We start from the raw sequence: 20559 nt of genomic DNA on the forward strand, positions 1-20559 counted from the left end.
CCAATTTAAATTCAATGTTTTATTCAGTACATGGGAATTGAACTGCGAAAGTTTTGTATGTGTACTACATCATCATGCACAGTCTTTTATCAGCAACAAGTCAATTTGTTGGAAACACATTGCGCATATTGTTTTAACTTCTTATGGCTGAAGGGGCAGTATTGAGTAGCTTGGATGAAAGGTGCCCATATCAAATGGCCTGCTCCTCAGTCATAGTTGCTAATATTTGCATATTATTATTAGTATTGGATAGAAAACACTCTAAAGTTTCTAAAACTGTTTGAATTACGTCTGTGAGATTAACAGAACTTATATTGGCAGGCAAAATCCTGAGTTGAAATCAAAACAGAAATCTGAGCTTGTATGTATTCACCAGAGTCCCTAATGAAATCCCCTTGAGATATGAATGATTGTGCACTGCCTAGGGGTTCCACTAGATGTCAACCATCAATAGAAATTATAATGAGACTTCTATGATGTTGTGGGAGAGAATGATAGCAGATTCAGTCAGGTGTCCATCAAGCAGCCATTTTCTGATCATGCTTTTTCCTCATGGTAGTCACTTGCGTTCCATTGCTCACGAAGACAAGAAAGAATACTCCGTTTGGAACTTTATTGAAGCTATATGTTAAAAACATCCTAATGATTGATTGTGTACTTAGTTTGAAATGTTTCTTCGACCGGTAATATCACTTTTTGAAGTTTTTGTCCGATATAACGCTGACCAGAATTAGCGTTTGGATATGTAAACCAGATTCGCTAACAAAAGAAGGTATTTGGACATAAATAACGGATTTGTTCGAACAAAACAAACATTTATTGTGGACCTGGGATTCCTGGTGTGCTTTCTGATGTAGATCATCAAAGGTAAGGGAATATTTATCATATATTTTCTTGTTTATGTTGACGCCATCTTTGCGGCTGTGGTGTTTTACTTTTGAGCGCCGTCTCAGATTATAGCGTGGGTTTCTTTTTCCGTAAAGTTTTTTTGTAATCTGACACAGCGGTTGCATTAAGGAGAGGTATATCTATAATTCCATGTGTATAACTTGTATTATCATCTATATTTATGAGTATTTCTGTTGAAACGATGTGGCTATGCAAAGTCACTTGATGTTTTTGCCACTAGTGAATCTAGTCGCCTCAATGTAAACTCAGATTATTTGATATAAATATGAATTTAATCAAACAAAACATGCATGTATTGTGTAACATGAAGTCCTATGAGTGTCATCTGATGAAAATAATAGAAGGTTAGTGATTAATTTTATCTCTATTCTGGTTTTTGTGAAGCTATCTTTAGCTGGAAACAATGGCTGTGATTATTGTGGTTTTGTGGTGACCTAACATAATCATTTGTAGTGCTTTCGCTGAAAAGCCTATTTGAAATCGGACACTTTGGTGGGATTAACAACAAGATTACCTTTAAAATTATATAAGACACATGAATGTCTGAGGAATTTTAATTATGAGATTTCTGGTTTTTGAATTTGACGCCCTGCACTTCGACTGGCTGTTGTCATATCGATCCCGTTAACGGGACTGCAGCCTTAATGCGGATTTAAGAATATTCACATGAAAATCCGTCGCCAATTGGATGGAAACCTAGCTACTGAGAGAGTAAATATCACGCAGCAGACGTCTAATCTCACACTGATCCAGAACTAAGCCTGTGACTAGATCAGGATATGTCTGCATTGTAACATGCCTACTGCTGCTGCTGCTGCGGATGCTATAGATCTAGCTTTGATCACGTTTAATTAAACACACAGTAATAACAGCATGGTTGGTCCGGCGACGCCCTCATAATTATAGCAGAGAAACGCTCTTCATGGCTGTTTTGATTAACTGTGTAAATCTAACACTCTCCTTAAATAAAAGGCCTTGCTCTAACTAATTGGATCGTTCATCTTCAGGCCACATTGGTGTGAAAAATTATGCACTTATGCACATGCACTCTCTATCTTTCTCTCTATCTTTCTCTCTCTCTCAATTCAATGTTCAATTTGGGGGGGGTTATTGGCATGGGAAACATATGTAAACATTACACTCACAAAAGTTCCAAAAGAATAAAGACATTTCAAATGTCATGTTATATCTATATACAGTGTTGTAACGATGTACATATAGTTCAAATACAAAAGAGAAAATTAATAAACATAAATGTAGGTTGTATTTACAATGGTGTTTGTTCTTCAATGGTTGCACTTTTCTTGAGGTAACAGGTCACAGTATCTTGCTGATGTGATCACACACTGTGGTATTTCACCCAATAGATATGGGAGATGATCAAAAAAAAATAGTGGTCTGTGTAATCTTAGGGAAATATGTGTCTCTAATATGGTCATACATTTGGCAGGAGGTTAGGAAGTGCAGCTCAGTTTCCACCTCATTTTGTGGGCAGTGTGCAGATAGCCTGTCTTCTCTTGAGAGCCAGGTCTGCCTTCAGCAGCCTTTCTCAATAGCAAGGCTATGCTCACTGAGTCTGTACATAGTCAAAGATTTCCTTAATTTTGGGTCAGTCAGTGGTCAGGTATTCTGCCACTGTGTACTCTCTGTTTCGGGCCAAATAGCGTTCTAGTTTGCTCTGTTGTTTTGTCAGTTCTTTCCAATGTGTCAAGTAATTATCTTTTTGTTTTCTCATGATTTGGTTGGGTCTAATTGTGTTGCTGTCCTGGGGCTCTGTGGGGTCTGTGTGTGAACAGAGCCCCAGGACCACCTTGCTTAGGGGACTGTTATCCAGGTTCATCTCTCTGTAGGTGATGGCTTTGTTATGGAAGGTTTGGGAATTGCTTCCTATTAGGTGGTTGTAGAATTGAACGGCTCTTTTCTGGATTTTGATAATTAGAGGGTATTGGCCTAATTCTGCTCTGCATGCATTATTTGGTGTTTTATGTTGTACACAGAGGATATTTTTGCAGAATTCTGCATGCAGAGTCTCAATTTGGTGTTTGTTCCATTTTGTGAATTATTGGTTGGTGAGCGGACCCCAGACCTCACAACCATAAAGGGCAATGGGTTCTATAACTGATTAAAGTATTTTTTAGCCAGTTCCTAATTGGTATGTCGAATTTTATGTTCCTTTTGATGGCATAGAAGGCCCTTCTTGCCTTGTCTCTCAGATCGTTCACAGCTTTGTGAAAGTTACCTGTGGCGCTGATGTTTAGGCCAAGGTATGTATCGTTTTTTGTGTGCTCTAGGGCAACGGTGTCCAGATGGAATTTGTATTCGTGGTCCTGGCAACTGGAACTCCATTATTTTTTTCTCACTGAGATTTTCTCTCTCTCTCTCTCTATATATATATATATACAGTTGAAGTTGGAAGTTTACATACACCTTAGCCAAATACATTTAAACTCAGTCTTTCACAATTCCTGACATTTAATCCTCGTATAAATTCCCTGTTTTAGGTCAGTTAGGATCACCACTTTATTTAAAGAATGTGAAATGTCAGAATAATAGTAGAGAGAATAATTTATTTAAGCTTTAATTTCTTTCATCACATTCCCAGTGGGTCTGAAGTTTACATACACTCAATTAGTATTTGGTAGCATAGCCTTTCAATTGTTTAACTTGGGTCAAATGTTTCGGGTAGCCTTCCACAAGCTTCCCACAATAAGTTGGGTGAGTTTTGGCCCATTCCTCCTGACAGAGCTGGTGTAACTGAGCCAGGTTTGTAGGCCTCCTTGCTCGCACACGCTTTTTCAGTTTTGCCCACAAATTTTCTATGGGATTGAGGTCAGGGCTTTGTGATGGCCACTCCAATACCTTGACTTTGTTGTCTTTAAGCCATTTTGCCACAACTTTGGAAGTATGCTTGGGGTCATTGTCCATTTGGAAGACCCATTTGTGACCAAGCTTTAACCTCCTGACTGATGTCTTGAGATGTTGCTTCAATATATCCACATAATTTTCCATCCTCATGATGCCATCTATTTTGTGAAGTGCACCAATACCTCCTGCAGCAAAGCACCCCCACAATATGATGCTGCCACCCCCGTGCTCCGTTCTTCGGCTTGCAAGCCTCCCCCTTTTTCCTCCAAACATAACGATGGTCATTATGGCCAAACAGTTCTATTTTTGTTTCATCAGACCAGAGGACATTTCTCCAAAAAGTACGATTTTTGTCCCCATGTGCAGTTGCAAACCGTAGTTTGGCTTTTTTATGGCAGTTTTGGAGCAGTGGCTTCTTCCTTGCTGAGCGGCCTTTCAGGTTATGTCGATATAGGACTCATTTTACTGTGGTTATAAATACTTTTGTACCTGTTTCCTCCAGCATCTTCACAAGGTCCTTTGCTGTTGTTCTGGGATTGATTTTCACTTTTCGCACCAAAGTACGTTCATCTCTCGGAGACAGAACGCGTTTCCTTCCTGAGCGGTATAACGGCTGAGTGGTCCCATGGTGTTTATACTTGCGCACTATTGTTTGTACAGATGAACGTGGTACCTTCAGGCATTTGGAAATTGCTCCCAAGAATGAACCAGACTTGTGGAGGTCTACAATTTTTTCTGAGGTCTTGGCTGATTTCTTTTGATTTTCCCATGATGACAAGCAAAGAGGCACTGAGTTTGAAGGTAGGCCTTGAAATACATCAACAGGTACACCTCCAATTGACTTACTAGGATTAAATGTGAGGAATTGTGAAAGACTGAGTTTAAGTGTATTTGGCTAAGGTGTATGTAAACTGAGTTCCGACTTAGAGATATACATATATACTATATGTATATCTCTCTCTGGTCTGAAGTGGGTCTATCTCATTCCCTTTCCCTCTTGTCCCTCCCTCTATTCTCTCTCTCTTTATGTTCATCTCTCTCTCTTTATGTTCATCTCTCTCTCTTTATGTTCATCTCTCTCTTTATGTTCATCTCTCTCTCTTTATGTTCATCTTTCTTTTTGTTCATCTCTCTCTCTTTATGTTCATCTCTCTCTTTATGTTCATCTCTCTTTGTGTTAATCTCTCTCTTTATGTTCATCTCTCTCTTTATGTTCATCTCTCTCTTTATGTTCATCTCTCTCTCTTTGTGTTAATCTCTCTCTCTTTATGTTCATCTCTCTCTTTATGTTCATCTCTCTCTTCATGTTCATCTCTCTCTCTCTGTGTTAATCTCTCTCTCTTTATGTTCATCTCTCTCTCTTTATGTTCATCTCTCTTTGTGTTAACCTCTCTCTTTATGTTCATCTCTCTCTTTATGCTCATCTCTCTCTTTTTATGTTCATCTCTCTCTCTTTATGTTAATCTCTCTCTTTATGTTAATCTCTCTCTTTATGTTCATCTCTCTCTCTTTATGTTCATCTCTCTCTCTTTATGTTCATCTCTCTTTGTGTTAACCTCTCTCTTTATGTTAATCTCTCTCTTTATGTTCATCTCTCTCTTTATGTTCATCTCTCTTTTTGTTCACCTCTCTTTATGTTCATCTCTCTTTATGTTCATCTCTCTTTATGTTCATCTCTCTCTCTTTATGTTCATCTCTCTCTTTATGTTCATCTCTCTCTTTATGTTCATCTCTCTTTGTGTATGCATCTCTCTCTTTATGTTCATCTCTCTCTTTATGTTCATCTCTCTCTTTATGTTCATCTCTCTCTCTTTATGTTCATCTCTCTCTTCATGTTCATCTCTCTCTCTTTGTGTTAATCTCTCTCTCTTTATGTTCATCTCTCTCTCTATGTTCATCTCTCTTTGTGTTAACCTCTCTCTTTATGTTCATCTCTCTCTTTATGTTCATCTCTCTCTCTTTATGTTCATCTCTCTCTATGCTCATCTCTCTCTTTTTATGTTCATCTCTCTCTCTATGTTCATCTCTCTCTTTATGTTCATCTCTCTCTCTTTCTGTTCATCTCTCTTTATGTTCATCTCTCTCTTTATGTTCATCTTTCTCTTTATGTTCATCCAGCTCTCTTTATGTTCATCTCTCTCTCTTTATGTTCATCTCTCTCTTTATGTTCATCCAGCTCTCTTTGTTCATCTCTCTCTCTCTTTATGTTCATCTCTCTCTTTATGTTCATCTTTCTCTTTATGTTCATCCAGCTCTCTTTATGTTCATCTCTCTCTTTATGTTCATCTCTCTCTCTATGTTCATCTCTCTCTCATCCTGTTCATCTCTCTCTCATCCTGTTCATCTCTCTCTCTAACACATGCACACACACTCTGTTCTTCTCTCTTCTTTTACATACAGATAACTACCAAAATAAAGGAAACACTTAAGAAACTGAGAGATGCAAAGTATATTGAAAGCAGGTGCTTCCACACTGGTGTGGTTTCTGAGTTAATTAGTTAATTAAGCAATTAACGTCCCATTATGCTTAGGGTCATGTATAAAAATGCCCAGTTGACCATAATTGTAGCTACCATGGCTAGAAGAGATCTCAGTGACTTTGAAAGAGGGGTCTCAAATGAGCATAGGGGGTTTAAAGAGTGTGTGTGCATCTCAGTCACCAGATCTCAACCTAATTTAACACCTATGTGAGATTCTGGACTCCTGAGACAACACCACCAACAAAACACCAAATGATGGAATTTCTCATGGAAGAATGGTGTCGCGTCCCTCCAATAGAGTTCCAGACACCTGTAGAATCTATGTCAAGGTCCATTGAAGCTGTTCTGGCTCATGGTGGTCCAACTCCCTATTAAGACACTTTCTGTTGGTGTTTCCGTAATTTTGACAGTTACCTGTACATCAGCATACATCAATCCGCCATCTCTATTTTTCTCTCTCTCTCTCTCTGTCTACCGGTTTCTCCTCAAACCCCACCCTTAGATCTTCACAAAAACAACATCTCTCTCTGCCTGGAATACATTATTGATGGAGAGCAGTTCTGGCTTGGGTGTCCATTCAATCGTTCCGTCTGCCCGAGAGCACAGTCCTTCCTGATTAGGCTGTGCTTCTCTAACCGCTGCCCACCGACTGACATGCTCAACCACTTCAATCAATGGCTGGGACCACAACGGCACAGCACGGCCCGATGCACCACAAAGGTCATTACCAGAGAATAGAGGCCACTCCGGTCACCTTACTACCAGTAACAGAGGCTAACTGGGGCCAGCACTACTGCTGGCACTTCCTATTTCACAGTGCTGGTATTTACCTGGCATTGAGGCTAACTGGGGCCAGCACTACTGCTGGCACTTCCTATTTCACAGTGCTGGTGTTTACCTGGCATTGGGTAGGAAATTATGTGGTAAGAATGTGTACTTTAATAGTACTTACATGAGATAATTCAAAATTAGGAAAACACCTGGTCTAATGGGGAAACAAATAAGCAATTAATTGGTATTGCTGTGTAGTTACCTTATCATGTCTTACTTGATAATTTCTGTACCATACAATAAAGATAATTTCTGTACCATACAATAAAGATAATTTCTGTACCATACAATAAAGATAATTTCTGTACCATACAATAAAGATAATTTCTGTACCTTACAATAAAGATAATTTCTGTACCTTACAATAAAGATAATTTCTGTACCTTACAATAAAAAAAATGTCTGTACGTAACGATTGGATAATATAACACTCAACCTACAATGGTGGTTGTAATGAACTAATGGTATAGAATGCTTATTACGGTAGGCTATCATAGGAAAGAGATATGCCTGTCATAACAGGCCATGACACGTCCTAAAACAGAAGAAATACTGATATAAACGTGTTACAGTACATGAATCAGCTAAATGTTCATGTTTTACGCGTCACATCAGGGTTTATGTGACAGGGTATCATCTTCTCTGATGATTGATTTAGATGGTAGTGTTTAATCCTTCTAGAACACTATCCATTATAGAACAAGCCATTCTAGCATTAGAGCACTGCTGGATGAAGTCAGGCTCTGATGACTACTTCCAGAGATGCGTCACCCACCATTTGCTACATTAGGTTTCAGTGTCATTATTTCAGCTAACCTGGGGATGTGTTCTGGACATGGTGTCTCAATTGTCCTACTGCCTACAGGGTTGGTTCACGTCAGCTGGTATAGGCTAGTATAGCCCTTGCTCCTGGTGAGTCCATTACTTTGATTGCCTTTTGACAATCTGTCTTTATGACAGCCTACTGTGGAGCCTTATCGTCGATAGAAGACAAACACATCGATCCATCACGCAGTGACCTCCAGCAGCTTTTAAATCCAGCCGGACACGCAGATGGACAGGTTGAGTGCTTCTTGACAGAATCGGGTATTGATTGCATGGAAATAGTGGGGGCGTCATATTTTTCTGTGCATCTGACTTGACTGTCCTTTTACCACCCTCTGTTCCTCCCTCTCTCACCCTCCTTCCGTCTCTTCCCATGATTCATTAGCAGTCATGGATCCTTATGTATGTTTTTTATTCTCTTTCAACCCCTCGTCTGTTCTAGGTCTTTCTCTCCTTCCTTCCTGCCTGGGTTTTCATCTTCCTACCTTAAGCTCTCTATTCCCTATTGATGTTGTCATCTGCTGTGTTTCTTCTCCTCTCACCGTGTCTCAGAACATTTCTAATTAAACAGGAACAGACTCGTCTCCTGTGTTATTTTTGAAGTATTTTTTATTTTGTCGTGCTTTGTATCTTTCCCCTATAAAGAAATAGTTAGCTATATCAGCATGACTATAAAATAAACAGTAGTGAAAGACGAGAAGAAGAGACAAATAGACACAGGAGACAAAGATAGAAAGAACTAGAGAGAACTAGAGAGACAGAGTCAGAGAAGTGGAAAGACAGCAGTTTCTATAGAATAACCAAAAACAACAAACATGGGAGGTGTACAGTTATAACATTTACAATAATCATAACAGTAATAATAATAACAATCATAATAGTCCAAATAATAACAAGAATTAATAAAAAAATCTATAATACCGCAGGTATTTCATAAAGACAAATGATTTTTTTTTTTCATCTTTTCTTTTTTGTTTTGATCACTGGACACTAGTTTGTTTGTTTTTGTACCTCTAGGCTAATAATGTGTTAGTATAGTAGCTTCATAATGCTTTCAATAGTCAACTGTTTGTTTTCTCAATTTCTTAAAAGATTCATTTAAGTTATCTTACTGTTTACATTTTTATACAAATAAAGAATTCAGAGATATGTATGTGTGTGTGTGTGTGTGTGTGTGTGTGTGTGTGTGTGTGTGTGTGTGTGTGTGTGTGTGTGTGTTCTTGGCATTCAGAAAAATATCCATCATGTATTTTTCCTTATTCATTACTTTCCTTTCACTCATTTGTTTCTCTTTAAGACATTTAAACATTTTTATCCCTTTAAGGGCATTTTAAAATAATTATGCTTTTCCTTAATGTGTCTTGTCGACTTATGTTCCCTTTCTTCTAACTCACGAAAGGAGACTGGCACTAATCCTTTCTTTATTGGCCAACAATAGAGGAGAGATAAAGACAGAGAGAGGGAGGGAAGGAGGGAACAAGGGAGAATAAGAGGACGAGAAAGAGAGGTGAATAGAGAGGGAGGGAGAAAGAGAAGGATGGAGGGAGGGAACAAGGGAGAAGAAGAGGACGAGAAAGAGAGGTGAATAGAGAGGGAGGGAGAAAGAGAGGTGAATAGAGAGGGAGGGAGAAAGAGAGGTGAATAGAGAGGGAGGGAGAAAGAGAGGTGAATAGAGAGGGAGGGAGAAAGAGAGGTGAATAGAGAGGGAGGGAGAAAGAGAGGTGAATAGAGAGGGAGGGAGAAAGAGAGGTGAATAGAGAGGGAGGGAGAAAGAGAGGTGAATAGAGAGGGAGGGAGAAAGAGAGGTGAATAGAGAGGGAGGGAGAAAGAGAGAGAGAATTCAAAGAAGAGAAACAACAGTTCTGTTCTGCGAGGAAAGCAGTCATTCATAACAGGAAGGTTTCTAAATTACCCAGAAAACATTGGCAGACTCCCCAGAACGGACGGCAAATACAATACCTGGGTTGTCTGCAGAATTGACTGAACAGTTCAGAAATACTTTATGAGACTTTCAGGGTAACACTCTGCAATGTTGTCAAATAATTATAGATGAGTTGCTCTCTGTTGGCTGATGTGCTTTGGCAATTTCAAGTAATCAAATTGAACATTCAAACTCAATAGCTTCTGGAAACCATACCGACCCCACACCACGTTTTATCTCTCTCTCTCCCTCCCTCTCCAATTATCACAGGGAAGGAAAGTGCTGAGGCTTTCTTTCTTGTTATCTCTTCTCTCTATCAAAATAATGACCCTATTATCACTTTCCCCTATCTCTGCCATCCTCCCTCGCTCCCTCGCTCCTTCCTCCAGTACATCTACAGTATGGCACAGTTGTAATGTAAGGGCTGGACGGATCGTCTCTCTTTCAGTCTTTGTTGTGGTCTGTGTTGTGGTCTGTGTTGTGGTCTGTGATGTGGTCTGTGTGCAGTAGTATTACAGTAGATTCAGAAGGCCACCCGTCATGGCGTGTTGGGGGAGGGGTGTGGGTTTTGGGGATGGAGGCTACAGTAGGTACTCCTTCTTGCCCTGACTGGCATCATTCCCGTTGAGGAAAGCCTCCTGGACCTCCCCGTGCTCGTCCAGCCCACTGGCCTCATGGGTAAGATATGAACCTGGGAGAGGGAGAATGAACAGAGAGAGAAAAAAGGAGAGAGGGAGATGCAAAGACAGAGGGGAGAGGAGGAAGAGAGAGAGAGTCATAGAGAGAGAGGAGGCAGAAAGAGAGAGAGCGAGGAGGCATAAAGAGAGAGAAGGTTGTGCAGCAGAGAGAGGGAGACAGGTGAGGGGTGTGGAGGTTAGTTGTGACAGAGTAATATAATCCTTGTGACATTGTGAACCCATCAAAGCAATCTCTACCATATTGTTGAAGTCCTACCTGTGATTAATTATTAGTTCAGTTAGAATTAGGTCAGTACCAATTAAGTATAGGCTCCTGGGTACGATATGAGCCTGACAGAGGGAGAGGGGGAAAGGAGAGAGAGGGCCAAGCATGGTGCAAATAGAGAAAAAGAGGGGCGGAGGCATAGAGAAAGGAAGATAAAGGTAGAGAGAGGCACAGAGAGAGGGAGAGAGAGAGAAGGACGGTGGGGAAGTTAGCTACGGCAGAGTAATATAATAAGAGAAAGTCAAACTATGAACTTCTCTCTGATTTACATCATCAGTTCAGAATTTAAAGTGCCAGATACAGATACAGATTAAGCCTAGTCATGCTTTTTAGTCCAGGAGTAGGTTTAATTTGTATCCGGGAAACCTGCCCAACAAGCCCAATCATGTTCAAGCTGACGTATCACTGCAGGAGCCAATGGCAGTCTCTTTGTTGATAGTCTGTCTGGTCAAGGCTTTGATTGGCACACTGGCAGCTACAGCAGGACAGAGACAGGACCCTAATTGTGCTGTTGCCGCTCACTGATTGGTTGTAATGGCTCTGTCTATTTGCTGATTGGCATTCTGGCTGTATGGCCCCTCCCCTGGTCTCAAAGGTTCTATTTCCGGATAACTTTATTGGCACTGAAGGAGGAAACAGTGGGCTGCCAGAGGCTGTTAAAGTTATGGGGGAGCGTGGGTAACTGCGTTTTTTAAAATTGATGTGCCCTGATACAGTAAACCATAGGGGTCATTAAACAACATGGCCGCGCATACATTTCCCATCAACCCCCCTGGCCAAGATACAAGGTCGTTTGTCATGTTCTGAGGAGAGAGAGGAAAGAGCGTGCCCTTTTCCTCCCCATCTCCCTATCTCATTCCATCCATTTGGGTCCATCTTTTATTTACTATTTTTCATTCAATGAGACAGATACTGTAAAGCGAGGCGAGGCGTGACCATTGACAATTAATGGTAGTCTCACCTTTAATGGAATTCATATAACTTTTCAATAGTGTGAATGTCATCTGTGTGTGTGTGTGTGTTTCTGTGCATGCGTGCGCATACGTGTGTGTGTGTTACCTTTCTGTCGGACTGAGCACCAGATGGTGATGATGAGAACACAGATGATGGTGAAGACCAGCAGAGCCAGGACGCCCCCTATCACAGCGTACGGTACTGCACTGTGGGTCTCAATCACTGCACCGGGGTCTGAGAGAGAGAGAGAGAGAGAGAGAGAGAGAGAGAGAGAGAGAGAGAGAGAGAGAGAGAGAGAGAGAGAGAGAGAGAGAGAGAGAGAGAGAGAGAGAGAGAGAGAGAGAGAGAGAGAGAGAGAGAGAGAGAGAGAGAGAGAGAGAGAGAGAGAGAGAGAGAGAGAGAGAGAGAGAGCATCCCAAAAACAAGTGTGAAATGGGGCAGAGATATATGTGGAGGAAAGAGAAGAGAGAAGGAGTATTAAATCAAAGTCTGTACATCCCTGAACGGTGAGATAATCTACTGTATCTTTCACCATATCTGTATTATTACCCACAGAACACTGGAGATTGGAAGAGCTCAGACCAACAGAGCACAGAGCTCCGGTATACAGAGATACCTTTGAGTCAGAGGCAAGTCTGTGTTTACACCACAGACACTCCCAGAATAAAGAAGATTCATACAGGCTGGAGTGAAAATGTAGTGTGACCACCTGTGTGTGAAAATGTGGAGTGACCACCTGTGTGTGAATACATAGTGCCAACCCTGCCCAGGAGACAAGGACACATAGGAATGGGCATGGTCCAAGAACTCTACCAGACTGGAATTAAAACAGGAATCATTAACACAATGCTAACAAAAGAACATGGATGGATGAAGAAAAAAGAGAGCAAAGACGACTGACAAATGAGAAAGTGTGTGTGTCCGTCTATCTATCAGTGGCAGCACGGGCAAGACAGAAAAATAAAAGAGTGTAGAAGCGTCTGTTGAAGAGTCTGCCGGTGCAATATTTCATGACGGATGAAAAATGAAGTGCTGCCTTCCCATGGTGCATTTCTCTCCCTCGCTGTGCCCAAATCTCGGTGGGTAATGAGTGACAGTATAAAGGAGCCCGCCGTTCTCCCCACGCGCCCAATAACGCTCCCGCATCGCTCTCTCTGACATTCAAACACGAGGCACAGCAGGTGCACACCTCCTGTCAGAAAGAGCAGAATAATGCCCTGCTCCCTCTGTTTCATCTCTCCCCCTGAGAGATGGAGAGAGAGAGAGAGAGAGAGAGAGAGAGAGAGAGTGTGAGTGAGTGAGTGAGTGAGTGAGTGAGTGAGTGAGTGAGTGAGTGAGTGAGTGAGTGAGTGAGTGAGTGAGTGAGTGAGTGAGTGAGTGAGTGGTAGAAAGAGGGAGAAAGAAAGGAAGGGAGGTAGAAAGGTGGTGAGGGGGAGGAGAGTGGGAGACAGAGAGAGAGAGGTAGAGAGAAGATATAAGACAGAGAAGACGGGATATGATGAGAGGTAAAAGAAAATAGAGGAAAATAAAGACCTGGAGAGTGAGGATGAAAGGGTGAGAGAGAGAGCACGCACACACATGGACAGAAGAGATCCAGGTGGTAACCCTCTGTTCTGTGTGATGACAGCCACTTACTCACAGTGGGAGACAGAGAATCAGCTTGGCTTAACTGCCCTGCCATTGTGTGTGTGTGTGTGTGTGTGTGTGTGTGTGTGTGTGTGTGTGTGTGTGTGTGTGTGTGTGTGTGTGTGTGTGTGTGTGTGTGTGTGTGTATTTTCAGGGCCGGTTCCAGGCAAAAGCGACATAAGTGGTCGGTTAGGACCCCAGAAAAAATTATAATAATACCGGTCATCATATCCTATATATATATATATATATATATATATATATATATATATATATATATATATATATATATATATATATATATATATATGGATGAGATGAGAGGGAGTTAGAGAGGTGGTGAGGGAGGAGGGAGCGAGATAGAGGTAGAGGTAGAGAGAAACTGCCCCATTGCCCCCAGCCTTATTCTAAAATGGATTTCATTCCCCCCCCCCCCCCCCCCCCCTCAGCCTACACACAATATACCATAATGACAAAGCAAACCCAGGTTTTTAGATTTTTTGTTGTTGAAAAAAACTAACTGAAATATCACATTTACATAAGTATTCAGACCCTTTACTCAGTACTTTGTTGAAGCACCTTTGCCAGCGATTACAGCCTCCAGTCTTCTTGGGTATGACGCTACAAGCTTGGCACACCTGTATTTGCAGATCCTCTCAAGCTCTGTCACGTTGGATGGGGAGCGTCCAGTCCGGGTTCTGGCTGGGCCACTCAAGGACATTCAGAGACTTGTCCCGAAGCCACTCCTACATTGTCTTGGCTGTGTGCTTAGGGCCGTTGTCCTGTTGGAAGATGAACCTTCGCCCCAGTCTGAGGTCCTGAGCGCTCTGGAGCAGGTTTTATCAAGGATCTCTCTGTACTTTCCCTCGATCCTGCTAGTCTACCAGTCCCTGCCGCTGAAAAATATCCTCACAGCATGATGCTGCCACCACCATGCTTCACTGTAGGGATGGTAACAGGTTTCCTCCAGACGTGACACTTGGCATTCAGACAAAAGAGTTCAGTCTTGGTTTCATCAGACCAGAGAATCTTGTTTCTCATGGTCTGAGAGTCCTTTAAGTGCCTTTTTGCAAACTCTAAGCGGGCTGTCATGTTCCTTTTACTGAAGATTGGCTTCCGTCTTGCCACTCAAACATAAAGACCTGATAGGTGGAGTACTGCCGAGATGGTTCCCCACAGAGGAACTCTGGAACTCTGTCAGAGTAACCGTCGGTTTCTTGGTCACCTCCCTGACCAAGGCCCTTCTCCCCCGATTGCTTAGTTTGGCTGGGCGGACAGCTCTAGGAACAGTTTTTGTGGTTCCAAACTTCTTCCATTTAAGAATGATGGAGGCCACTGTGTTCTTGATGACTTTAAATGCTGCAGATATGTTTTGGTACCCTTCCCTAGATCTGTGCCTCGACACAATCCTGTCTTGAAGCTCTACGGACAATTCCTTCGACTTCATGACTTTGTTCTGCTCTGACATGCACTGTCAACTGTGGGACCTTATATAGACAGGTGTGTGCATTTCCAAATCATGTCCAATCAATTGAATTTACCACAGGTGGACTCCAATCAAGTTGTAGAAACAGCTAAAGGATGATTAATGGAAATAGGATTCACCTGAGCTCAATTTAGAGACTCTTAGCAAAGGGTCTGAATACTTATGTAAAAAATAAGTATATTTTTAAGTTGTAATACATTTTCTAAAATGTAAAAAAACGGGTATTGTGTGTAGATTGATGAGGGGAAAAAAATATTTAATCAATTTTAGAATAAGGCTGTAACGTAACAAAATGTGGAAAAATATAAGGAGTCTGAATACTTTCGGAATGCACTGTAAATATATATACGTATATCTATATATATATATATATATATATATATATATAGTATATATATATGTAGTGGCTGCGAAAGTATTCACCCCATTGGCATTTTTCCTATTTTGTTGCCTTACGACCTGGAATTAAAATAGATTTTTGGGGGGTTTGTATCATTTGATTTACACAACATGCCTACCACTTTGAAGATGCAAAATATTTTTTATTGTGAAACAAACAAGAAATAAGACAAGTGAATACTTTGCAGAGCAACTTTTTGTAGTAATTACAGCTGCAAGTATCTTGGGGTATGTCTCTATAAGCTTGGCACATCTAGCCACTGGGATTTTTGCCCGTTCATCAAGGTAAAACTGCTCCAGCTCCTTCAAGTTGGATGGGTCCCGCTGGTGTACAGCAATCTTTAAGTCATACCACAGATTCTCAATTGGATTGAGGTCTAGGCTTTGACTAGGCCATTCCAAGACATTTAAATGTTTCCCCTTAAACCACTCGAGTGTTGCTTTAGCAGTATGCTTAGGGTCATTGTCCTGCTGGAAGGTGAACCTCCGTCCCAGTCTCAAATCTCTGGAAGACTGAAACAGGTTTCCCTCAAGAATTTCCCTGTATTTAGCTCCATCAATCATTCCTTCAATTCTGACCAGTTTCCCAGTCCCTGCCGATGAAAAACATTCCCACAACATGATGCTGCCACCACCATGCTTCACTGTGTTCACCATCACTGTGATGGTGTTCTCGGGGTGAAGAGAGGTGTTGAGTTTGCGCCAGACAAGACAAGCGTTTCCCTTGATGGCCAAAAAGCTACATTTTATTCTCATCTGACCAGAGTACCTTCTTCCATATGTGTGGGGAGTCTCCCACATGCTTTTTGGCGAACACCAAACGTGTTTGCTTATTTTTTTCTTTAAGCAATGGCTTTTTCCTGGCCACGCTTCCATAAAGCCCAGCTCTGTGGAGTGTACGGCTTAAAGTGGTCCTTTGGACAGATACTCCAATCTCCTCTGTGTAGCTTTGCAGCTCGTTCAGGGTTATCTTTGGGCTCTTTGTTGCCTCTCTGATTAATGCCCTCCTTACCTGGTCTGTGAGTTTTGGTGGGCGGCCCTCTCTTGGCAGGTTTGTTGTGGTGCCATATTCTTTCAATTTTTTAATAATGGATTTAATGGTGCTCCGGGGATGTTCAAAGTTCCTGATATTTTTTTAATAACCCAAACCTGATCTGTACTTCTCCGCAACTTTGTCCCTGAGCTGTTTCGAGAGCTCCTTGGTCTTCATGGTGCCGCTTGCTTGGTGATGCCCCTTGCTTAGTGGTGTTGCAGACTCTGGGGCCTTTCAGAACAGGTGTATATATACTGAGATCAGATCATGTGACACTTAGATTGCACACAGGTGGACTTTATTTAACTAATTATGTGACTTCTGAAGGTAATCGGTTGCACCATATTTATTTAGGGGCTTCATAGCAAAGGGGCTGAATGCATATGCACCCACCAGTTTTCAGGTTTATCTATTTAAAAAAAAAAAATTTAACAAGTCATTTTTTAAATTTCACTTCACCAATTTGGACTATTTTGTATTTCATTCATTACATGACATCCACATAAAAATCTATTTAAATTACAGGTTGTAATGCAACAAAATAGGAAAAACTCCAAGGGGGGTGTCACGCCCTGACCGTAGATTGCTTTGTATGTTTCAATTTTTTGTTTGGTCAGGGTGTGATGTGGGTGGGCATTCTATGTTTGTATGTCTAGGTTTTGTATTTCTATGTTTTGTATTTCTATGTGTTTGGCCTGGTATGGTTCCCAATCAGAAGCAGCTGTCTATCGTTGTCTCTGATTGAGAACCATACTTAGGTAGCCTGTTTTCCCACTGTTAGTTGTGGGTGGTTATTTTCTGTTTAGTGTTTGTTGCACCTGTCAGAACTGTTCCGGTTATTCCTTTTTGTTATTTTGTATTCAGTGTTCAGTTATAATAAATTTAACATGGACACGTACCACGCTGCATTTTGGTCCGATCTTTCCTGTTCTTCAGATGAAGAAGATCGTTACAGAACCACCCACCAAAAAAGGACCAAGCAGCGTGCTAAGGAGGAGAAGCTCTATCTGGAGAAATGGACATGGGAGGAGATACTGGAAGGCAAGGGACCCTGGGCACAAGCTGGGGGGTATCGCCGTCCGCAGGAGGAATTGGAGGTAGCGGCAACACTATGAGGAGTTAGCACGGCAGCACAACAGGCACGAGAGGCAGCCCCCCCAAGGGGGGCACACGGGGAGATTGGCGGAGTCAGGCGATAGACCTGAGCCAACTCCCCGTGCTTACCGGAAGCAGCGTAGTACTGGTCAGGCACCGTGTAATGCGGTGAAGCGCACGGTGTCGCCAGTACACGCTCATAGCCCGGAGCGCTATAGGCCAGCCCCCCACAAGTGCCATGCGAGAGTGGGCATCCATCCAGGGCGGATTGTGCCAGCTCAGCGTGTTTGGTCTCCGGTATGCCGTTTCGGCCCAGGGTATCCTGCGCCGGCTCTGCGTACTGTGTCTCCGGGGCGCTGGGAGGGTGCAGTTCGCCCTATGCCTGCACTCCGCCCGTTCCCGGGCGAATGTGGGCATTGAGCCTAAGGGAGAGGTACGAGTGGTATGCACCAGATCTCCAGTGCTCCCCCACAGCCCGGTTCAACCTGTGCCTGCACTCTGGAGGGTCCGGGATAAAGTGGTCATCCAGCCTGGAGGAGTGGTGCCAAGGCTGCGCAGCAGAGCTCCAGTGCTCCCCCACAGCCCGGTCTATCCGGTGCCTCCTCTACGCACCAGGCCTCCTGTAGGTCTCCCCAGCCTGGTGGGCCCTGTGGCAGCCCCACGCACCAGGTTGTCTCTGGAGCTGCCAGAGCCGCCCGTCAGTCCGGAGCTGCCAGAGCCGCCCGTCAGTCCAGAGGCGCCAGAGCCGCCCGTCAGTCCAGAGGCGCCAGAGCCGCCCGTCAGTCCAGAGGCGCCAGAGCCGTCCGTCAGTCCAGAGGCGCCAGAGCCGCCCGTCAGTCCAGAGGCGCCAGAGCCGCCCGTCAGTCCAGAGGCGCCAGAGCCGCTCGTCAGTCCAGAGGCGCCACTCACTCCAGACTCGACCGTCAGTCCAGTGGCGTCCTCTAGTCCGGGGTTGGCGGTGAGGGTTCCCACTCCAGAGGCATTATTAAAGTGGGCCGAGCCAGAAGTGGAGCGGGGTCCACGTCCCTCACCAGAACCGCCACCGCGGAGTAATGCCCACCCAGACCCTCCCCTATAGGTTCAGGTTTTGCGGCCGAAGTCCGCACCTTTGGGGGGGGGGGGGGGGGGGGGGTACTGTCACGCCCTGACCGTAGATTGCTTTGTATGTTTCTATTTTTTGTTTGGTCAGGGTGTGATGTGGGTGGGCATTCTATGTTTGTATGTCTAGGTTTTGTATTTCTATGTTTTGTATTTCTATGTGTTTGGCCTGGTATGGTTCCCAATCAGAGGCAGCTGTCTATCGTTGTCTCTGATTGAGAACCATACTTAGGTAACACTGTTAGTTGTGGGTGGTTATTTTCTGTTTAATGTTTGTTGCACCTGTCAGAACTGTTCCGGTTATTCCTTTTTGTTATTTTGTATTCAGTGTTCAGTTTCGAATAAATAATATGAACACGTATCACACGTATCACGCTGGTCCTCACCTTCTTCTGATGAATGCCGTTACAGGGGGTGAATACTTTGCAAGGCACTGTACATACATACATACATACATACATACATACATACATACATACATACATACATACATACATACATACATACATACATACATACATACATACTGTTGAAGTCGGAAGTTTACATACACTTAGGTTGGAGTCATTAAAAAAAAAATCAACCACTCCACAAATTTCTTGTTAACAAACTATAGTTTTGGCAACTCGGTTAGGACATCTACTTTGTACATGACACAAGTAATTTTTCCAACAATTGTTTACAGACAGATTATTTCACTTATAATTCCCTGTATCACAATTCCAGTGCGTCAGAAGTTTACATACACTAAGTTGACTGTGCCTTTAAACAGCTTGGAAAATTCCAGAAAATTATGTCATGGCTTTAGAAGCTTCTGATAGGCTAATTGACATCATTTGAGTTAATTGGAGGTGTACCTGTGGATGTATTTCAAGGCCTACCTTCAAACTCAGTGCCTCTTTACTTGTTATCATGGGAAAATCAACAGGAATCATGGGGAGAAAGATCATACTTTTTGGAGAAATGTCTTCTGGTCTGATGGAACAAAAACAGAACTGTTTGGCCATAATGGCCATTGTTATGTTTGGAGGAAAAAGGGGGAGGCTTGCAAGCCAAAGAACACCATCCCAACCGTGAAGCACGTGGCAGCATCATGTTGTGGGGATGCTTTGCTGCAGGAGGGAATGGTGCACTTCACAAAATAGATGGCATATTGAAGCAACATCTCAAGACAGCAGTCAGGAAGTTAAAGCTTGGTCGCAAATGGGTCTTCCAAATGGACGATACTGCCAAAGTTGTGGCAAAATGGCTTAAGGACAACAAAGTCAAGGTATTGGAGTGGCCATCACAAAGCCCTGACCTCAAACCTATAGAAAATTTGTGGGCAGAACTGAAAACGCCTGTGCGAGCAAGGAGGCCTACAAACCTGACTCAGTTACACCAGCTCTGTCAGGAGGAATGGGCAAAATTCACCCAACTTATTGTGGTATGCTTGTGGAAGGCTACCTGAAACGTTTGACAAGTTAAACAATTTGAAGGCTATGCTACCAAATACTAATTGAGTGTATGTAAACTTCTGACCCACTGGGAATGTGTTGAAAGAAATAAAAGCTGAAATAAATCATTCTCTCTACTATTATTCTGACATTTCACATTCTTAAAATAAAGTGGTGATCCTAACTGACCTAAGACAGAGAACTTTTACTAGGACTAAATGTCAGCAATTGTGAAAAACTGAGTTTAAATGTATTTGGCTAAGGTGTATGTAAACTTCTGACTTCAACTGTACATACATACATAGGTAGTCACCTGGAATGCATTTCAATTAACAGGTGTGCCTTGTTAAAAGTTAATTTGTGGAATGTCTTTCCTTAATGCGTTTGAGCCAAACAGTTGTGCTACTTTGAAGAATTTAAAATCTAAAATATATTTTGATTTGTTTAACACTTTTTTGGTTACTACATGATTCCATATGTGTTATTTCATAGTTTTGATGTCTTCACTATTATTCTACAATGTAGAAAATAGTTTAAAAAATAAAGGAAAACCCTGGAATGAGTAGGCGTGTCCAGTCTTTCGACTGGTACTGTATATATCCTTTTTTTTAGGAACTCAGTCTGAGTCTCAACTTACT

At 42.4% G+C, this 20559-nt stretch overlaps 1 protein-coding gene across 1 annotated transcript in view; it reads right to left on the reverse strand.

Moving 5' to 3' along the window:
• Positions 1-9704: 9704 nt before the first annotated feature.
• LOC120030927 (cell adhesion molecule 4-like) overlaps positions 9705-20559 on the reverse strand; it is a 36473-nt gene continuing 25618 nt past the window's right edge. The window contains exons 6-7 of the mRNA XM_038976432.1: positions 11854-11982; positions 9705-10522 (exon numbers count right to left, since the gene is read on the reverse strand). Coding sequence (XP_038832360.1) covers positions 10413-10522; positions 11854-11982 — 239 coding nt within the window. The 3' untranslated portion in view covers positions 9705-10412. The remainder of the gene's footprint in view (positions 10523-11853; positions 11983-20559) is intronic.

This window comes from Salvelinus namaycush, chromosome 37, assembly GCF_016432855.1.
Source record: "Salvelinus namaycush isolate Seneca chromosome 37, SaNama_1.0, whole genome shotgun sequence".
Classification (NCBI taxonomy): Eukaryota; Metazoa; Chordata; class Actinopteri; order Salmoniformes; family Salmonidae; genus Salvelinus; species Salvelinus namaycush.